The following is a 23,943-nucleotide window of genomic DNA, read 5'->3' as shown; positions in this document are numbered from 1 at the left end:
TCGGCTAGGCAGCATAATACGTGCCGCACGACGTTCCAAGTAGACCTGGGCACGGCATCGACTTTGACATTAGCTCAGACCGTGGCAATATCGTTAAATAAATGCCCCAGGGATACCACGACCTTTGCTCCGCCCTGCTGGAATAGTTTTCAGAATGTGTCACCGCAGCGATAGCGACGTTATTTTAGATCGAAACTACATTTCATATATCGAACGACATAATGCGATTGTATGAAACATGAAACGTTTACTTATATTGAAGCAATTTATTTCTACGATATTATCTTAATACTTTTAAACTTTTAAGAACTCTATTATATAGGTATATATACGTGATCTTTATTTAGCTTATATATGACCTTTTATATTTGCGAAAAAAAAAAAACAAATTAGATTTATTAAGCAAAAATTGTAAATGCTTTTTATAAAAATTTTCAATGTTGCAAAAATATGTCGTTCCAAAAACTTGTCAAAAACTGATATAAAACTATTTAATATATTTATGAAAGCTGCTTTCTAGAGTAAAAATTATCTACATCTACAAGTTACAAATTTCTTAGTACTTGTACTGACGATCGAATTTTATTAAATATATACAAAAGAAAATGTTTTAATCGAGCTCTGATTTTCTTGAGTAAACTTCTTTTTTTTTATCTATAATATAATTAACATTTACACTTTCGCATTTTTTTACTGGAAACCTTTTATTATCACATGTGCAATAACAAAATAAAAAAAAACAAATTTATTATGTCAGAAGGCGACTAGAGATAATATGCCGACAAAAGCATTACGCGTGCAATGGTAATTCTTGTTCAACCGAGCGATATGCCATAAACTACAGCGATCTGACTAAGGCCGTGTCCGAGATCAGCTTTGACATTAGGTCCACTTTATTGTCAGATAAATGCCCCAGGTATATATCGACATTTGCTCCATCCGGCACGAACATTTTTTAAAAATCGTGTTACAACTTCTTTCTCAGTCTTGCATATATGTGATATGATTTTTAATACCTATTGTTCGCATTAAATTTTTTATTCGATCATTTCGTTGAAATAAATTGTCTTATACTATCATCTTGAAATTGCAATGTTATTATGCTGAACATATCGAAAGTCTTGTATAATACCTATATATTGATACATAAGTAAGTTGTTTTATTGATAGGTGATGAAGATATTAATATTCAATAATGATATGTTATAGTAATAAGCACACAAAAAGCAATTCTCAATTCGATGCGTAAATGTTTTATTTAACACAATTTCTGATATTTCATTTGAATAATGAAATTGTGTAATGAAATAAAAAGGTAAATGTATGGCAAGCACGTAATTTTTTAGAGCAAAGTTAAATATTAGAAATGTTAGGTTGAACACAGTTTTGAGTTAAGATTGCAGTTCAACATTTAACACAGTTTCTGATATTTCATTTGAATATTGAAATTGTGTAATGAAATAAAAAATAGATTTATGGCAAGCACATGATTTTCTAGAGTAGAATCAAATATTAGAAATTATAGGTTGGGCACAGTTTTAAATTAAGATTGTAACTAGTCATTTGTTTATACATTTTCCCATGTGATAGTTCAATACTACATATACAATCACTTTTACTCGAGAATTCTTGAAAATTATATGAATAGTATATATAGTGAATGTGTGTTTGCATGTCAAAGCGTATCGATTATCGTGTGAAATCCTTTTCAATATTTACCACATCGAAACGAAATAAGATATCGTTTTTTGTCGTTGGAGTTGTCTAATTGCATATAAGAGGGTAAACATGCGAGCGAAATAGTTCGAGATTACGCGAATGATTGTGAATAGAAGGACACCGCTCATTGGCGAATAGTCGCCATAAAATGTGCATTTTTATTGCCCGATTAATTCTATTGATTATATTATCGAGTCAAGCGAACTCGCAACGCGCTTGTTTAATTAACCAATTTATATTATTATGTGAAACCACTACGTATAGAAAGACGAACGTACTCTATCTTGTGTATAGGGTGTTGCGAAATAAGGTGAGATACATTGAAATGGTATCACACATAATTACAAATAAAATAACGCGGTGAGTGAAACGTGATCGTATGTTCACTCCTAATACAGATAGTGTTCATACATATATAGCAATAAAATTGATAATAACGCGAGCGGTTCCATTTTAAGGATCATTAGGATAACACAGGTTTATGGACAAAATTTAATTAGCAATAGCAGCGTGTTAATGTCGATAGTTGGGCAGAAGTTCTGAAATTACCGCGCTGTAATCTGCGTGCGGATAATTGCATCTAATACATTGTATAGCTATATAAGAAACATATCTCTGCGAAGATGGAGATGATAGCGCGGCGGTCTAAACGAATCAAGCGAACGCTTCTCAATCTCCAATCTCGTCTCGATAATTATACAACGATCGAGTATTATATCAAACGAGACTTGGCGCGGTAAGACTTCTGGCTCTCTTAAATAACAATTAATGATACCAACGACGGGAACTGCGCGGTCGAACTAAATAAGCGCTTATCGCGATACAAAATCTCCGCACAGCAGTTGCTGCCGACGTCGTGCGCGCCGAAATTATATTCCCGTTACGCATCCTTTGATCTCCGATCGACGAATGCGCGAGGTAAGAAAAATGATTCCCACTTTTAGCCTCGCATTATCATTAATCAGGTTACGGCGTAACGAACGGTATCAGGGAGGCAAATTATCTGCGTTCCCGGCTGCTCGCGCTCGGCTCATTCCGACGATGCATCCACGTATACGCAATCGTCGGCCAATGATGCAACTTGAAATTGATCGATTGTTCGTGGAAGATCGAGAAATTGACATTTCGCTTTACGCGTCCATCTCGGGGACCACCCGGTAGATACTCGAGGCGTGTACAACTAATGTAACCAGCTTCTTATACAAGTACACACCCTCATCCTCAAGGACACTTCTCGAGATGCAGCAGGATGCATCACGCCATATCGTCGCGTATATATATGCCGCGTGAAAGAAAACAACATCGTATAGCTGAATATTCATCGCGATACGGCAACGGATCTGTCAGAGAGAGATCGCGGATATTTATCAGTATTACCTTATTATAATTCGCGACCGATTACGTTTCCTGGGCGTAGTTAAAGCGTTCAACGATTTTCATACATTTACAACCGGTATAAACCCTGTCCGATTCTCCGTTCTGCTAAATAAGCTTAACAGGTACGAAATGAATTGACCTTACTCATAAGTAAGGGCCGATCTGTGAGTTGATTGCTGGGATTATCGAGCGGCCTGCGACAGTGATGTGTCGTTTATACGTAACAGTAACATAGACAAGGAAATCGTATATCGCCGAGAAATTGATACGGAAACTTTCGCAATAATTTTGTGATATATGATCCTAGAAGCTTAACCAGATGTGATTTGTGAAATAAGGGGAGACATGAAAAAACGCATCCGCCTGTATGCTCGCTCGAGTTAGAATATGATGAAACTCGATGCGAGAGAATAAACACGAACAGTTAAAATAAAAATTAAATTTATTTTTCTGTTATTGCATAAAAAATTCACTTTCTTAAATTTATAATTTATTTAAAAGTTAATTTCAACCTACCAAAATATTTGTCAAAATTGATTTTTAAATTTTATAATAATTATATGAAAAAAACGTGTATTTCTGGAAAATATGCTAATATTCAATATAGAGACTTTATTAATTTCTTTAAAACTTGTAACTATATATATATTTTATGTAATTTGATGTAATTAGAAATTAAATCTGCTTGAAAGAAATATCACTTTTATCTTGTTTATGTATAATCGTGTTTAAAGACAATGATTATATGCAAAATTATAAATTATTTCTAACGAAATAATTGAAATATGTTTTCATAAAGCGATAGTATTTATTTCTCTTTAATTATTATTAAAATGCAATATGTAACACTGCAATATTTATTGCAATTACGTACTATATTTTACTACGTACCTCTAGGAAACAATGAAAAACAGTATTTTATTAAAATTAAAGTTTTAAGTAACTTACCTTCCTTAAACATAGTAATATAATAACATATACAATATAAGCGTTGTATTTTCGTGTTTGTGAATATATTATTTTATAGGATTATGTATATTAAAATATAACATTTTTAACACACAAAATAATAATTTATGAACATTTGTATTTATAAATATAAAATAATATATTTGTTGCAGCGCAATGACGCATGCATGAAAAATCATTATGTTAAAACGCAAATTATATTTATAAAGGCGAAACGAGAGTGACAATTTTTTAAAATACATTCAAATTTTATGGTACACATTGGAAAAAAATTTGTTAACTTGATTAAACCTTTCAACTAAATTAAATATTATATCTATAGTCAAGTAATAAGTCAAATATAAGTTTTGTTGAATTTAATATGTTATATTTAATTTAAATATTTTTATATATTCAATTAACAAAACAATATTTAGTTGACAAATTTAGTCAAGTTAATAAATGTTTTTTTAGTACAAAAGATATAAAATATATGAATTTTGAAGAAATCAGTAAAATAATTTCTATCTTCTGTCAAACATATATCAAAAAATTTAATCTTTTATTTTATAAATAGAAAAGTATATAAGTTTTATCATAAAACGTTATAAAAATGTGATTTGCAAATTCACAGATAATTGAAAAACAAATGGACAACAGTTATGCTTCGTGTTATTAATTAGAATCACATGAGAAAGATCTATAAATTAGTTTCAATGAAGGGTTATCGAGAAAATGATTTCGTGCATTTGCGTGCTCGATGTCAGAAATGTCGTCGTTTTCATCTACACGACTCATTGCATGCGTGAAATCGGGGTGCGGCAATAGATCTACTTTGTTCCCCCTCTGTTTTATCGTTCTTTTTTTCTTTTCGGTACACATAGCATGACCAATTTTCGCTTACCATTTATTCTATCCTTTTTTGAAAGGCTTATCTCTTTTCGCATCAGGTTTTTGCATTATTATTACTACCTTCTACCCATTTGGCAAATTGATTCTTACATGCGTGCGTAAAATAGATTGAACACATTCTAACAAAATGATATTGACGAGGTAAAAAATATGGGGAAATAGAAATGGATATTTTTTATAATTATTATAAATTAATCATCATTATATATGTATATTATATAAAAAATTTTTTATTATAAAAATCATGATAGAATATTTTAAGTATATCAAGATGCTGGTATTTTCGACAGTCTAACACATTATTATTCATAAATTTTTTGATTAAATTCAATTATATTTTCTATGAAATATATGCATAGCACGCAATATTATTTCAAAAAATTTTAAACTTGTGTTACGTATGTAACGTATGTGTGAATATACATATGTATATTTCACTTATTGTACATACGATAAAAGATAATATTGTGATTCAAAAATATTTTAATTTAATCCGCTATAAGTACGCTGATTTTTTAATTTTTTGTCTAATATACGGTTTTGCAGTCTAATTTACATACTTCAATACATACATGTTGTATTCGATGAAGCAGCCTGTAGTTGACATAAACACACATACACGCACGATGTCCACACTCCTATAAACAAACAAAATTTTCCTTTACTCTCTGCTAGCCTTCTATAAAACTAAACTAGAAGAATTCCGACACACTTTTTTATCCATTCCCCATTTTGAGTAAAATACAAGAAACATTTTATCCTTTTTTGAATAGAAAATATCTGTAGCATACATATATAAATATTCACATACGTTAACCTCTCGCGAATACATGCTCAAATATAAGATAATTCCTTTTCCGTTCGTATATTAAACAAGATTTGCATACATTACTTACGAATTTATCGGCGAAAATCGTCTCGAAGAATTCCTCCTGCATATAAACGCACGAATTACACACAATAAATCTCTCGATACACACCGGTCAGCGGACGCGAAGACTGTCTTGGCGTTAAAAATGCGCGGGAGAGTCCACAATCCACAATTAACCAATCAGGAGAAAGAATTATCCTTGACTTTCACGTCGCGATTGACTTCAAGGCGCTTCGTGGCGCCAAGTAGACCGCGTTCAAAACACGTCAATTTTGACAATCTCTATTTCACGCAATCGAATCGCGAAAAAAAAAACATTTTTCACAACTTGAGTCAAGTAAATTCATATCTCCGTTATAACGTGACTTTTCGACCTATATTATATTTATTCTAGACGTGGAAATGTCTACGCGCCCTTCGAGAGATTCCCGCTCACAATCCGTGCAGCGCGTTTTTGGCGCGTTTTTGAGCGGTCACGTGATCGAGTTTCCTAGGCTCGCTTCAGTTGCGATCGCGGCGTGCCACCGTGTGGGCGGAGAAGTCTCGTCTCGCACTTCCGTGATTCTTTTACCCGTCCCGGGGCGAGATTCGCGTGCAACGAGTGTCGAGAGTGCCGAATCTAGTCCAGGACGATCCTCTCCGTGTATAGATCGATCCCCGGGACCGAGTATTCGCGAAATCAGCGCTCCGAAGTTTTACGCGGAAGGAAGGAGACTGGGCCCCCGGACAAAAGGGAGCTCGAATACAAGACATTCGCGATATTTACTCGTCCGAGATGTGCCCCGAATACTCCCCGGCGTCGGGAACGTCGGGGAATATATCCAGGAGTCGTCGCGACAACGTTATAATCGTGAGAAACAATCTCGTCCGCGTATTTTTTCTCGCGTGAACTTTTCTCAATATGGCGGACCGACTGTTGTTTTCCGAGGCGTCCTTCACGCCTTCCCCCTCCCACTCTCTGCCTTCGCCCCGAGTGTAGTCGCGTGCGAACAAGTGTCCGGGAGTGTCGGGAGTGAATCGGGAGTGCCGAATAAATTCTAATGACCTGCGAATCGTCTCGGGATGCGTCGAGTGACCTTCGCGAAATCGCGTTCCCTGGGGAATCAGTACTCGAACGGTGTCCTTGGCATCGAAAGATATCGAGGAAACATTAATTTGTGGCGGAGTGAAGTTCGTCTCGTTTTATAGTCGACATCGCGACGTTCTCGTTGTCCGCTAAATCGAGTGTATATGATAATAGTGACAGTGAGAAAAAATACGTGCATTTGGATATCCGCGAGGTTAATCGCGTTCTGTCAACAAAGAGAATTTTCGTGGCAAAGTACGGGGCCTTATTCGGTCTTAAGGAAAAGAGGTGAGTCGATTGGTCATGGTATATCGCTTGTCATGATGCGAACATTGACGAGCATTGTAAAAATTTCTATTCATAGACTCGTATACATAGATAGATTGACTGCGCGCCCTCTTTCGCGTCAACACGGTCAACATTAGTAAGTGAGGGTAATAGAAAGATGCTCTCCTTATCGGAGTGGTGGGGAGAGAATCAAGGACAAGGAGAAAGCATCTCTCTTGTCCTCTTTTATTAAAGTTGATGTCTTGCTTCGGGCGAGCGCGCATAGTGCGTCTATCTATACAATCTATATGCTTATATATTCGCTATCGATAGCGAAATAAAATCGAAACTAATATTAATACTATAATTATATGATCTTTGAATTTAATTGTCACAATTTTTTTGTTTTGTGTTTACATATGGTGTCAAAAATGTCTCGGCATATAATTCTTGATGTGTCGTTCTACATGTCTCGAAATATTCGTGCATTATTTTGATTATTCGAGAAACAAATAATTTGATTAATAATGACAATAAAATAAATTTTTGATAATCATTTTATTTTGTTTTAAAATAGCTATTTCTTTGAATAATAATCATGACATTTTACACTAAAACTTTGATAGATTTCCATAATTTCTGTAAAAGATTAATCTTTCTTTAAATATTAAAGAAGATCTAGAGCATAGATACTATTTCTTTGAATAATAATCATGACATTTTACACTAGAACTTTGATAGATTTCCATAATTTCTGTAAAAGATTAATCTTTCTTTAAATATTAAAGAAGATCTAGAGCATAGATACGAAAAATACTCAATTTTTTAAATATAAAAATTTGTAATATATAAATGCATTACAAATCCTAGCGTGCAATGCTACGTAATTATTCAATAATATATTAAAAATAATTTTTATTATTATATTGTGTGTTGCATTTAATAGATATATTATTTTATTTTGTGATATTTATGATTGACATTACTATAACGATAATAAAATTAATGATAATAAAATAATTTTTTGATAATTTATTTTGCTTTGAAGTAAATAATATATTAAAAAATAATTTTTATTGTTGCATTTATTAGAATTATTATTATGTTATTATACGGTATTTATGATTGACATTGCACAATAGTGATGATAAAATTAAAGATAATAAAAATAATTTTTTGATAATTTTGCTTTGAAATATTGTCAATTTTTCGAATAACTTAATCATAACACTTTTTTATACACACAAAAACCAAAAGCTTTGACAGAGTTCTACATAACTTTTGTTAAAAATTATAGACTTTTTTCTAAACGTTAATAAAGATCTAGAATATAGATTCAGAAAATATTCATTCAGAAAATTTTTAACTTAAACTATGTAAATACATAACATATTAAACAGATTCTAACGTGAGACGCTCGTACTACATAATTATTTAATAATATATTAAAAATAATGTTTATTGCATTTATTAGAATTATTATTTTATTATACGATATTTATGATTGACATTGCACAATTTTCCACCGCATACTTGAGCGTTACTTTTGAAATTCGTGAAGCGTAAAAGATCTGAAAGGCTACGAAAACGAAATGGCTCACGACATCGTAGGCGTTTCACGATTTTCTACCAGTAAATGGCACTTTAATGACGAGACTCGTGAATGGTTGATTCATGGAAAATATAATATTTAACGACTATTTCGCGGTAAGGTCGTTAACGTACTGAGTTGTGTATACTTTCAGTAATCGTTGAGATCGAATCTTGTTTTGAGGAGACAATTTTCAAACAGCATTATTATATAAACAAACTAAACTTTGATGCGTTATATTAAATTGAAATAAATTGAAAGTTTAATGCGAGAACGAGAGGCAAATCTTGCGAATTTTACAAAATAGCTGTAATATAAAAAGAGCATTGTTCAAAATATTATTTTTCATATACTTATATATCATAATAATATTTTATTATTGTCATTATTAATAAAATTATTTGTTTTTTTAAATAATCAAAATAATGTGCGCAAATTCAGAGAAACTATATATTATTTTCTGTACATTTATTGAGAAGGAAGAGTTTGCTAATTTTTGACTTCCAAATTGCCTTAAATTTTTCCTTTTGATATCGTGAAAGTGCAAGGAATATTCTTACATGTTGCGTTTATTTTGCTAAGGATATGTGGGCGATCGATCCATTTAAAGATTGACGGGTCTGGATTACAGACATATATATGATTATGATACGCACTTAGTATGTGCCGACTGTGTCAGCAGCCAGTCGCGAACTAATCGAAATAAATCGCTAATTATGCAGAACCGTAGATGTCACTATTTAATTTTTTAACGTGATACCGGTTTCAGAAATAGATTTATTTTCTTGTTTTATTACATTTGTCGAACCAAAAAAAAATAAAAAATTATGTCCGCAACATTAGTTATTATCTGTTGGTTGGTATATCTTCATGCTAAAATATGTGTTGAAATGTTACATTATAAATTGTTATGTTTATTATAATTCACATACATTAACTTTAATTTGACATACGATTTTCAATCTTGATAATAAATTTAATATATATTATACATATTTAAGTTATTAAAGTTTTAAAATAAATAAAAAATATTAAAAAGAAATAAAATATACTAAAATTAGGAAAGATTTCTTAACTATTTATTTCTCAATTAGCTTTTTTGAATCATTTTCTCTCAAATGTAATCATATATACAATAGGTGATAAAAATGTATTATTAATTTTATATATGCATTAAAATTTCAAGTTTTTTAAAAATAATTATTTTAACGGAACTATAAATCTTTACGATTTCATTGTTTTTATCTATTATTTCTCTGCATTGTTTTATGATTTAAAAAAAAAATTACGTAAAATTGCATTGGTGTCCTCTGAAAAGTGAATATTTTATAAAAATCTAAATAATACGATAATATCGAAATGATGCTAAAATAATTAATGATCGTATCATAGCAATTTGCGGAATCTTTATCCACAATTATCCAATTATCAATTCTCATCAGCTTTATTCGAAATGGCAATACAAGTCTTATGAATGAACGAAAAGCGAGTTCACGAGTTTACTTGCGCGAATCCCCATGCTTTCTCTGTATAATACCCGGTGAGACCGCTTCTTACGACGAACCTCTCCGCGTAAGGGGTCCCCACGATGTTCCTTTTGCCGGGCCTCCAATGGTCTCCGAGTACACGAAGCCATTAATATTATTACCGAGCGAGAGCGTGTGGGTATCATTATCGCGGACGATAGAAAAAACGACTATCGAAAGAGGGACGGCGAGGAACAAGAAAGCGAGGAAAAGGAAGAGGCGGAATAAAAGAGGAGGACAGCGAGAAAAGGAGGCAACGGTGGTGGTATATCCTCGAGTAAGAGCACCTTTATACACTCGACTTGAGGAGGCTCCTCGATTACGCGGGCATTCGAAATTTTCGGGGCTCTTCCGACAGCGCCGGGAATCACCCTCGAAATTGATGTTGCCCGGCCACGCAATCTTGAGGCCGTTCAAACTGCTCGATTTTTCTCGCCTGTTCCGTAAATCTCTCCTTTTTCTCTTCAACCGTCGAAAGACGAGGAAGGAACATATTTATTATACTTGCCGTGACCCCCGGGAGCAGCGTATTCGTCGCCACAAGCACATGGCGAGGAAAAAGTAGTCCGCGTAAAGATTAATATCCCGCAAAATACGCAAAGAAGAAAAATATCGCAAAATTTGCTGATTTATCGCGATGCGATCCATTTATTTGAAATGTCCGCGAGATAAATTTTCTATTCGTGTAATTGTTGAAAGGCAAGCAAACGAACTGCGCCGCGCGCGTTTTGAAATATATTATAGATATTTAATATACAGTACCCTCCATAAGTTTGGAAACACCTTACATTTTATAGTTAAACAATCGTATGGTAGCGATCTGTGTAGATTTTTTATATCAATAAATCGTAAAATACTTAAATAACATTTTTGTTGTGCGATTGTTTAACTGTAAAATGTAAAGTGTTTCCAAACTTGTGAAGGGTACTGTATGCAATAAATAACAAATGTTCATTTATAAGACTGTTTTTTGTTATCGATTAATAATATTTCAAATAATATACTGATGAAAAACATTTCATTAAGTTTATATTCTTGCATGTTACGAATATCTAATTAAAGAATATTTCTTTAGAGAATTTTTCTCTTAAATTAAGAGGATCCTTTTGACATATCTGTCAAATAAGATAGCAGAAGATAGCAGAAGATAGAAGAAGCAGAAATAAATAAAAAAATAAACATAAAATATTTAAATATTTTTATTTATAACAGATCGCTGCCATGCAATTTTTTAACTGTAAAATGTAAGGTGTTTCCAAACTTATGGAGAGTACTGTACATATATATATATGCGCAAGTCATTCATGAATATATATAAATATTGAATAATAATATAATTTTATTTTTAATTCAGATTTTTTCTAATTTAAATTAAAAGTTAATTAAAAATAAATTAATAATTAAAAGAAACAATTCTTGGATGATCACGAGTACAAATCTCAACATAATGTATAATCAATTTTTGAACAAAACAATGTGATATTTACGCTCATTGTTAGTGAATTTCATCCATTAATCTGACATCACAAAAAATTAAATTTAGATATACATGCAATTAAATGCTAATTTTATTGTTTCAATTCCAAATTTATTGCTTTTATTAATGGAAAATTCATAAATAATTTGTCGCTAACAATTTTCTCATGTTTCTGCATGTATAATTCGATATGCATTCAGAACATTTTAGAAATAAAATTAAGCATAATAATCATGTTGATGAATGTGTATGTGATGAATTGCTATTAACAAATAATTAAAAGGAGTTTAAATAGATTTGAAATAGATCCAATACAAAATTCCTTACCAATTTGGATAAATTTAAAAATTATTCTAAAGAATTATACAAGATTTGTTTTTCTAAAGCATTTACAATGAGATAGCAGTATTTTGCTATTAACAGATATTTTTAAAGAATAAACACGTTTTATTATAACTTATAACTGAATACATAATGTTTCATCAAATTTAACTCTTAAATATTTAACAAATTTACAACTAGCAAAAATTACTATAATTTACTTACTTTTTTTTACAGATTGACTTGCCCTGAACCGTACTTTCTTAGCGAGGGTTTATATGCAACACCAGAAGAACTTGAAAATACTCGCGAGGTTACTCTGCACGTGATAACCATCGGAGTTTTCATCGAAGATTCGGCAAAGGTAGGGTTCAACAGTAAACAAATATTATTTCTCTTTATGCAGGATCAGTTGTGTGCACAATTTACAAAATGAAGTATATTGTGCGATTTTTACACGATGTATATTATTTTTTTGATTGCTCGTTTTTGCATATGCTTTACGAGTTAGTCCAGTGTTATTGCGCAAAACTATATACACATTTAAATATAAAAAGTTTTTTTGTAGGGTCGAATAAAATTTTCGTAAAATTATTTGATAGAAAAGAATAAAGACATTAGGCTGATCAATGTTTTTGTTTCCAAAAATGTTTTATTATTCAGGAAAAATAAAACGAACGGCAATATAAGTATGTATATAGTGTTTCTTTTCAAATCAATTAAGCTTATTTTTAAGACGATTATAAAAATAATATAAAGGATATCTTACGATGCTGTCAGTGTTAAAATCGTTACTTAATTGAATTTATATAGTTATACAAGTATTACGATTTGAGAGACTGTCCACGTAATATTCTCTATTTTTTTCTCGATTCGTACTTTTATAATCAGCGTAACAGCATATGCTTAAAGACCCTTAAAATTCTTGCCGACCGATCGAACGGTTTCATACCTCTCGCGTGGCTCAATAAACGGCAGATAGCTGAATAAATAAAAACACAGCTAATTGCGAAGCGCACGCAGATGCCAGACCATCCGTCGACCTTTCTTATCTGACGTGGGCGCGGATTAAAATTACGTATAGCTATGCGGGACCCTAGTCTCGCACCGCTAGGGCTATCTCGTGGGTCCTCTCCTCGGGTCGCTAATTAAATGCAACGGCTAATTAGATAACTGATAAAAGGTTATGGCAAACGGCACCATGTATATTTTTTCGGTCTCTCTCTCTTTTTCATCCGCATTCTCTTTTCACATCCGTGTTCATGGTTTTTCTACTCTTTTGTACACAATTCAAGTTCGTTCCGCTGAAATCTGAAACTCTCGGCTCGAATTCCATGGTCGATGAAATCCCGTGACCTTGAGACTTTGAAGATTTCTCTCGGAATATTTTTGCGCGAAAGATGACTACGTGGAGACAGTGCGCGATCAAACTCTCTACATTTCAAGTGTATGTGTCTTGCTTCATAACCAGACGTCTATTTAAATAGACATCTAATATTCTCCATGAATAAATAGCGTTACATAATAGAGAGTGTATTGTAGCATAACGTAAGAGTATAATATAAACAGTCGGAAAAATAATAGAAAGAATAACCAAAAAATTATATGATACGACAGTACACTTGCTGTTTAGACACGATCGTAGAAAATGATTTATCGTAATAATAAATTTTATTTTCGTTTGTACGGTCTTGTTATTATTGTGGCGCGCGTCGAGGCACCTGAAACATTGATAATCGAGACAAACTTCCTCGAGAACGTGTTCCCTCGTTGTTTATTCTGCCGCGATAACGAGTCTTGGAACTGGTTCGCATCCAGCTTCGTATGCCTCATTACCTGGCCGAAGGGCTTGGTATTTTATTTACGCGTTTATACCCGGGTACAGTTATTATAATTGCTTGTCGTCCTTGCGTGATTTATGAGGGCCCGACTAAACACTCGCTCTTGAACGGTTACATCCTACTTCTAATAGCTACCGTGCCGTTTTATATATATCAGCGACACTCCCAATAAACGGCGAAAAATCAGCGCGTACGCCTTTTATTCTCATAAATTTTGCAATGCATCCTTAATGGCCGGTGTGGTATTTCGTTTACGTAATACTGTAGTACACTTAATTTACATAATTCGAATGAATTGGCTGAAGATCGAGTTAGCGCGAACGTATTAAATATTTTGCAAACTGCTTTAAAGATGTTCAACTTTTCTCTTCTATCTTTTTCATAATTTGCAATTTATATTTTTACGCGGGGCATCAATGCTCGGTATTATATTAACATGACTATCTAGAAGGTGTGAGAGGTATATCTCTTCCCATTCATTTGGTCTTTCGGTTTAAGCGCCATTAGCGCATTTCTGTGAACTTTACCGAGAAGTATGTAGAAAGCAGTGGCGGCTAAATACAAGTAGCACAGTGGAGGAGAGTCGACTTCGGCAGACCCCGCAATGGCCTTCCGGGTACATTGAATAATGCATGCCGCATCTGGGGGCAACATTGTTGCGCGGCCATCGGGACACAACACGAAAGAAACTGCCAATTGACACGTCGACAGTTTTACGAGTCAACCACTTTCATGCATCGTATATTCGAAATTGAAGAAAGTCACATTCGGGACACAATTCGTAAAACACTGTTGCGATGCGTTACATCGTTACGTGGCATTTCAATTAAATCAATAATTTTGAAGACAATGTACTATAAAACTGAAAGAATTAAAATTGTTCAGGTAGTAAGAACAATGAGCATTTTTATCCGACGTGTTTTTAAATCTAAAAATTCGTTCAATATCGAAATAATGGCATTAAAAAATTTAATAAAATTCTAATAAATATATACATATAAAAAATAATAAGAAAAATGAACATTTATTCGATGCGTTTTTATATATCTAAAATTTTGTATAATATTGAAATAGTATTAAACAAAATAAATATTCTAATATAAAATCTCTTTTATACATAGTTTTTACAATGTATTAATGTATATTTATGTGCTTTGTGTGAAAAAATATGCGTATATCACACGATAATAAGATGCACATTCGCGATGTTAATATTTAAAAAAGTAGTTCAAAAGAGATTTTGCCGAAGAAATATTACTAAATTCGCGTTTTATTACTTCGGGTTCGAATAAATGTCTATTTTTATAAACGATCTATCAATCAAACTTCGCTTTGCACTTATCGCAAAAAGATGGTCGGTCAATTCCTAAATACAGCAGCGAGCATAAATTATTCAGGCGATGTGGCAAAAGCGATTAATTTTATTGGTCGACGTCCCGGATATGGCTCGTCTGTACTCGTCACCGTTGCTTTGTTGCAATGTCCTATCCTGTGCCCCGTGTTTCTCGATCATGTGCCAGCCAGACTAACACCTTATTAACGGCGGTGGTTGCGCGAATGCTGGCCGCAGAAAAGTTGCGCAAAATTACTCGTGCACGCTCTCCGTGCCGCGACCGTCTAATATTATCTTACATGTTGAAAATTAATCCGCGAGGTCTATGCAACGTGAAATTCGCCATAGCTCAATCAAAGACAAAAAAATGAGCAACAATTTAAGTACCTTCTCTGCGAGCGATACGAGAATTGCCTATTATTTCATTACGGAACGATCATAATTGCAATAATATAATTTAGTTGAGTCCGAAAGAGAATAAGGGACGTTATCTATAACGATATCATTGAATAGCATTATTGCTATTATTATAGTCAGCCATGATATTAAATTTCTCTCTTGACCTACTTTAATTTGTATCCTGTATCTTTCAATCACTTACTACACATCACAAAGTTGATTCACGATATTGACATTAACATTTGGCGTAGTCATTTACAAGTCAAAGCAGTTATTTAGCAAGTCATTTTAGTTTGCTGGTAGTGAAAAAAAATTACCTCTGGTAATTTCAGTTAAAAAAAATTTGTTTTTTGCAACCTGGACAGTTTTTATGCGTCGCGAGTTTATAACATTTAAATAAAACACTATTTGCGTGATAACTTGCCTTTCGTATTCGATGGTAGTGATTTTTTAGAAACGACCCACGTAGTTTAGCGTGTTTCAATAGCGAAACAGGTCAATGGAGCAAGTGCGGGCTTTACCTTCTTCGCTTTTAAAGATTCGACTCAACTTTCCCAATCTGGGTTTGCCGTCAATTCTTTCCACTCCTAAAAAGCGCGTTCAACCGGCCACACCATAGATAGCTTTCTAGCGACGTTCACGGTATTTCAATGGTTTCTCGGTAACCACGGGGTCGACACTCACATCAGGACATGTTTGGACGATGAGAGAACCGCGTACAGAAAAGAAACTTCATGGCTAAAGACTTTGAGCATTTACGTTTACGCGTACACCTGCGTGCGTGCACGTATCGATTCTTTCGTCCATAAACGGACCCCATTACACATATTTTGTGCCGGGTGAAATAAAATATTTACTTCCACAGACAATGTTTCTAACATTTACTATTCATCCGCAAGAAAAAAATATACATATTTTTCTTTCCGCCAAATACATATTATGTGCGAGATTTGTATTAAGTTATAATCTTTGTACATAATTGAAAATTTAAGATTCATAAACTTTATCGTTTTCTCTTTATATTTTTTCATTTATACATATTTATATAAAATTCAAAATTAGCTTTTTAATACTTAATTTTCAATTTTTTGTGAACAATAGATTTATTAAAAATATATTTTATTTTATTCATATTAGCAGTTTTATAAATATAAAAAAATTGGAATTTTATATAGTAATATTTCGATAATCGTATCATCAAGCTGATTCTAGGGTCATAATTAATATGATTTTTTTAGAAAATAAAATTCTATTTAAAAATAAGTAATCTATCTTGATAAATATTTTATGTTTATTCGCCTATTATCTATATGTTATCAAGTTCTCTCATTTTTCGTTTTTTATGTAGCATCGGCAATATCATTCAAGAAAATGTGCTAGTAATATATGTCTCTAGTGCAACAGTCATTAAAAAGTTATGATATTCTTGTCGGATACTTTTCGTAATGAGTCGTGAAATGAAATCATGTCGCGCGACGTATACCGTTCGACTACTGTTTTGTATCCCCAAAGTCATAATAATAGCGCGTGCTTGTTTGTGCCACAAATACGGCGACAGAGAAACAGAGGTATAATAATCTGTTGTTATCTATCGTACCGCTTTTTTCCTCGCTCTCATTACGCAGACAGTGCCTGTTGCAGATATCTCTGCATCTATCACGCGATTCCACGCAAGTCTCAAGTTAAGTGTCGGGATAATGAGCATGAATGAGTCCGACTGCTAGGCAGGTATTCGGTTACTATATATACGTTCTCGTTCTCGAGGAATCATAGGTCAGCATCACTGTCAGCAGATTTTAGGCCGCGTTATTGAATGGACGGATACCGAATCACGTCGTGCGGCCGAAGGATGGTCAGGTTCGGGTCGAATGGCAGTCGTCTATATATCGTAAATCAATTTGAATCTTGTATTTTCGCCTCGTATATACGTCCGGTAATAACCTGTCTTTCTTTCAGCAGGCAAAAACAAATTTCTCTGCTTAATATGCGCTGTTTCCTGAGAACCGGTTGAAACTTTCTATCGAGCCGCCCGTTTCTATTTATAAAAGAGTATCGACTGGACGGTGTCATAAATAAATATGTAAATAAAATTCAGCGTATAAAGTTCCGCGTGTTTTCGATGCGCTTTTCACTGATCACTGTCTCAAGATCCCTTGCGTTTATTTCTATATTCTTGCTCAACATATAGTGTCTCTTATTGATGTTTTAAACTAATTTATTTTAATGAAAAAACAATGAAAAACGTCGCTTTGTTTTAGAAAATGTATAAAGAAACAAGATAAAACATTTCCTAAATTTACAACATCAAATTTATATCAATCAATCATTAATTGGTAATTATTTATAAATTTTATCAAATCTTTATAATATATTCAAAAATTAAATTAAACGTGTTACCTATGTCTTAAGAGTTAGTAAGATAAGTAAAAATAACAACTTGTTATTTGCCGATAACATAAATTGCCACTTGCCCAGTAGCATATGTATTTTCGTTTTGTTATAATTATAAATCTGATCTGTAAACGTCATAACTGAGAAATACCTCTTGGCGATCCACACGTCAATCTTGATTTTGTCTCTCAAGCCGAGTTTTGACATTCGTTTAATGTCTTAACGTCAACGTATTAATTTAGATATTGCGCGACGTGGTATAACGTGTACAAAATATTTTTTCGGAGATACGGGCGTTTTCTTAGACAAATATTCTAATAACATAACGGGAAACATGATAACTTCTTTTCTATACATTAACTTGCTTGATATCAAATTATAAGTCTTCGAATTTTCTTTACATTTATTTATATGTCTGGGTAATCATGTTTCGCAACACACGTGCATTCGCATTTGTCATTAAATAACTAACGTAACGAAAAATGAATAATAAATTTTAAAAATTATTAATGTAACCATGAGAGAATATAGACATATTGAATAAAAGATACAATATATCTACATTCTCTCATGGTTACATTAATAATAATTAAATTTTTTTAATTTTAAACTGCATTAACCTAAAATTGATATACAATATACAAATAATTTTGATTTTATATATAATTATTAGCCTACACATAAAATATTTTTTTCATTAATAATCGAAAGCTCCCTTTTCTGCATTCGTATAACGAATGAGTTATGTCGTGCATCTTTGTGGCATTCACGATCGACTTCTTTTCTCGATGAGAGCAAGATAGCTCTCGTTGGAATTTATTCACAACTTAGCTAAGCAATCTGCGACAATAGACGTGACAGCGATGCGAATTGCGTTCCTGCGCTGCCAGCGTATTTGTCAGTGACATTTTGAGCGATTCATCATGACTGCCAATTCGATTACATCAACATGCAGTGGTAACTGCCGTCGACGCAGAAGACCTAATAAATGACAAGATGTAGGCGTGTTTTCGACACTGATGACGATAATCTCTCGACGGTATGGTGAAAGATCGCAGTTGGTTACGCGATCGTTACCCAAGACCGATATCGCAAAGATCAATTTAATATTTGCTGAGCATCACACAATAATTTCGTGCTTTCATTTTTAATAGTTTTTTCATATTTATCCTTATGGAACTGCAACATCGTAATCACTATATTTACGATTGTGCGAGCATCGTTAATAAATAACGAGAGATTCGATCACAATTCAATACATTGCACATCATTTATTTTAAATAATAAACAGATTGTTAGATAAATTTTCTAATGCACATCTTATACTAGATTTGAAAATTTAAGAATTTTTAAATCTGAAAATTTTATGACTTGATAAGACTTGATATTTTAAAATTGATATATTGTGATTTGATACTAGTGAATTATTTCTTGACAGAAAAATATCGTATTAATATATAGTTAAAAAATAATCTCCATGATTCTTGAATCTCTGAAGAATTGTAAAAAGCATTTTATATACAATATCATGTTGTCTCACCAGTTAAGAGGTAATTTATAATGGATAAGATCTGCGAACTAGATGACCCGATTACATCTACTATAGTTTCGACGATATTTAAAGGGAGGGAGAGACTCAGTTTATATTATCCCTGCGGAAACTAGAGATCATAGTCTGAACTAGAGATTATAGGTTGAAACTCTATAGGAGATGAGCAAGTTAAGCTCCCAAGAATTATGCTCTCTGTCGCTTATCGATAAAGTTCGTCTCTCTCCTTTCTACAAACCCTTCTCGTATCAACTGAAATTCTCGTTATCAATGTAATATACGTAGACACATACCTACCGATAACCATTACGCACGTGCATTAAACGTAACCGTTCAAGTAAGTTTCTCGTCCGGAAACTACGCAGCGCCCGTCGTCGTCGTCGTCGTCATCGTCATCTCGTAGAAGGCGTTTCACGATTTCGTGTTCGCCGTTCAACTCGGGTCAAAGTTCAAATCGAGGCGGACGAGATAGCAACGGCGACGTCGATAAATCGTCGCGGTGAACCGCGATAAACGTTCGTGGCTCCCTTCTCGGCTCCTCTCCGTGTTTCTTCTCTTCTCTCTTTTTTTCTTTCGGTATCGCGCATGTACATAGAGACCGCAGATTTGGTAAACAAATTATTCTCGATGCAAAAGTCCTTTCAAGGCTTCATGGGAAACGGATGCGATTATGCTCTAGTAGACGCTCGTTTAAACTGCGGTCTGCGAGATAATGATTTCGCGAGATAATGCAAGCCGAGAAAATAAGACTCGCAATTTAGACGATTGCGGTGAGCGATTTATATGAAACACATTGTATGTAAAATGATGTTGACGTCGTCTGAATTGAGGTTACGCATGAAATATTATTGCATCTTTTATGATGGACGCGATTATTAGTTTTTTCTTTTTTCAATATTAATAATATTATATAATCTCATAAACGCTAGAATGTGTTAAGGTACATAATTTTGGAAAGATTATTTTAAAATAAAAACATATTCTCGAAATGTAATGTTTATTGCAGTTATTTGGCAATAATGAGATTAGAAGGCGTATTTATAAAGCTCCTAATAATTTCTTTTTTAGATACACATTTAATTTTATAATTTTTTTTTACAATTTCTAGTTCAATCGCTTAATCTTACTTTGCTGTTTTGCTTCGATAATATGTTATCATATTGGAGAACGTAAGAGAAAGCACGGTACGGTGAAAAATTCACGGATGTAGTCGGTGCTTTATCGTTATTACCCTTCGGTGGACTTAAAGAGCTATAAACGACAACATATGGCACTCACATGAACGAAAATACGACGCCTTAACAAAGGCGCCCTGCGGTATATTGTTACAACAGAGAGATCCATTTGCGGTTTTAGTTTCGTTCTTGTTTTACCGTTTCTTCATAGCATACCGTCTTGTTTATCTTGCTTCTCTTCCCTTAACACAAATATGTCTGTATTTTTATCCGTATTTTTATATTTTATACGTAACACGCGTGGAAAAAATATCGTAAATGTCAACAATTTACTTACCTCGTATATATAATTTTTCTTAATTTCTTTTCTTTGATATTTGTATGTTAATATTTCTTCTTTATTTTTATGTTCTTATTTTATATTTTTGTTTTTATTCTACCGCGCGAAATATTGATGCTTTTATTATTAAAAATTATTTTAAATAACTAGAAAAAATAGAAAACATATATTCACATAAATAAAATTTTTTTAAAATAATTGATATTTTTCACTAATCATCAAATAATAATATAAATATATTATTTTTCCATGAGTATACATATCTTAGGAAATGAAGATAGCACATGTCATTTATAAGTAATTTCATCTTGTTAAAACATAAGAAAGAAAGAATGGTATTTATCTTATTTTTATCAACAGTCTCATTATTCACAATATGATTTCATAATAATTATTTGATAAAGCGATTTTATATCACAGTTATGGCCAGCGCAAGAGAAAGGCCGACATTTAAGAAAGGGAACTCGGCAAATGCTGTACGCTCATGGATTACGAGAGCGAATGCAAATGAATTAATATATCATGTGGGGCAGTTATACCGGGTGTACTCTCATAATTCTCGCGAAAAACCTATGAAAGATTGGTTCCTTTCGACGCTCTCTAACGAGCGGAAATTTCCCGAAGTGGGTGCTAACAGTATCGTTTCGTTCGTGGCGTGGCGTGCGGCTTTCACGCGAATGTGAAAACGAGCGAGCGAGCGAGTGCACGCACACGTGGCGGGAATTGCACGCACACCGGCGAGAAACGCGGATGTGCGGGAGGCGGCGTGACATATTTTCCACCCTTTCGCCTCCGCGAATTTAACGCGCTCTCGGTTCCCCGGTGTCGGCCGGCGCGAGAAAATGACTTTATCATTCATGAGATGCAAAGCGCGTTAGGAAGTCTGGAAAAATACCGAGCAATTAGCCGTAAATCAAAATCGCGCTACCAAGTGCTTGTACTTAATGCCGCCTGTCTGCGATTTACACGCGGCTATAGCGTTCGCCTCGGCGCGTTTTTCGGGAGAATTTACGGTATCCGGGGGAGAATTTTTCTCGCGCGCGAAGAAACGTTCGACGCGCTCGCCTTTCCGCAGCCGCGAGCATGTGAGAATTAATCGATATGAATATCGGTATGAATAAGTAGTTGAGAAAATTTCCAGGCTTGACTGATTTAGTACTCGCTTCGCGTATCCTGCTCATTATACATGAATATTAATTGGTTTAAAATTATGCTTTAAGTGATAGCAAAGAGAAAATTAATCTATATCTTACGTTTAGTCGGTTGGAAGATTTCGCATTATACAAGAAATCCTAGTTCTTGGATGATTATTTTGTTCTTAAATAATTTTTCATTTGTAGTCGAAGAAATGGGAAAAGTTTTTAAAACTTTGCACGACTTCTCTTATATTAACATACATATACAATTTAATAACAATTTAATAAAAAGTACATATACTAATTAATAAAAGACATTTTTTTACTTTACAATTTATATATTAAAATTATAATAAATTCTTTGATTTAAAAATATTATTGTGATGCATAAGAGAAGGGAAAAAGAGAAAGAGGAAAAAACAAAACGGAGAACGTAAAGCCCTATTTCTTATTTTTTACTAATATCTAATAAAAAGTATTATCACTACATATATAAGATTTAAATTGATTTATTGTTACGAAACGAAAAAATCGTATGGAAGTTAGTAAACCGAGAGCCGGGAGATTCATGCGTGTGGCATGCGCAGATTGTTTATGATAAATGCTCTCATGCAAAGAATAAAACGGCGGCGAAAATCGAAAATATTATCTTTAAGCTGAGATTTTGCATTAGCATCGACAAGCGCGCTTAAGATGGACGCGTGAAATGTCTCGCGTGTGTAAATAGTCGCGACGATGCGATATGACCCGACGCGACGCAGCGAAAAAACGCCGACCACTTTGTTGCTACGGCAAGATCAGCTTTCCGTGACCAAATCCAAACCGACATATCGGAGTAAACAGGAAATATTTGACTACCCGTAAATGCTTATCAATGCACTCTCGATCAGGATGCCAGCAGGAGGGATATATTTCTGCGTGGCGTTTAATTTTGCGCCTATAATATACGGATACGCGACACTGTCGCACGAGAATACCTGTTGTAACCGATAAGTATAAATGGTCACTGCTGACTTCATTTAAATATTTTACATAGTTATGCGTACACTCTGCTATCACATCCATATATAAGATAGCGATATGAAGAGTCTTAAGGATGTAGGTTGCATCGGATTAAATAATCAAAGTTAGCAAAATTGCAATTGGAGATTGTACTGGTTTTAATATGATAAACAATATAAGTAGATAATCAAATAAACTTCAAAAAATTTTTACTTTGAAAATATAAGAATATATTATATATATGCAGTCATCATTATTTTCATCGTCTTATTATTGCATTAATTTGACATGCATTTTTTGTAGTAAAAATATAATGAGTTTGACGAGATAAAAAAACATATTTATAAATCTAAAATAGTGCTTTATAAAAAATATTTATAATTTTGTTAAATATATAATAAGTATAAAAAGCAGATTTCTTAGCAAGTATATAACAAGCATTTTTATATAATAGAAATTTTTAATGAATTTAAATTTTTGATGAATTTTCTATTAGATGATACTGGAAATCAAGTTATAAAGTCAATTGGCAAACTTGTTAAAAATTGAATGGGATGATACTAAACTGCTCAAATCAATGATTATTTAAATAATATATGCGTTAATTTATTCGATCAGTTAAGATTAACATGTGGACACAAGCAAGACATGTTCTGTAATATTTGCGTAAATTAATATGGTATATACAGCACAATAATGCAA

At 33.2% G+C, this 23,943-nt stretch overlaps 1 protein-coding gene across 1 annotated transcript in view; it reads left to right on the top strand.

Moving 5' to 3' along the window:
* MESR6 (misexpression suppressor of ras 6) overlaps positions 1-23,943 on the top strand; it is a 593,526-nt gene that overhangs the window by 308,572 nt on the left and 261,011 nt on the right. The window contains exon 4 of the mRNA XM_029302390.2: positions 12,313-12,439. Within this exon, the coding sequence (XP_029158223.1) occupies positions 12,313-12,439 (127 nt within the window). The remainder of the gene's footprint in view (positions 1-12,312; positions 12,440-23,943) is intronic.

This window comes from Nylanderia fulva, unplaced genomic scaffold (genome assembly GCF_048542155.1).
Source record: "Nylanderia fulva isolate GAGA-0341 unplaced genomic scaffold, ASM4854215v1 Scaffold30, whole genome shotgun sequence".
NCBI classification, from domain to species: domain Eukaryota; kingdom Metazoa; phylum Arthropoda; class Insecta; order Hymenoptera; family Formicidae; genus Nylanderia; species Nylanderia fulva.
This window is presented reverse-complemented; position numbering and strand designations above follow the sequence as displayed.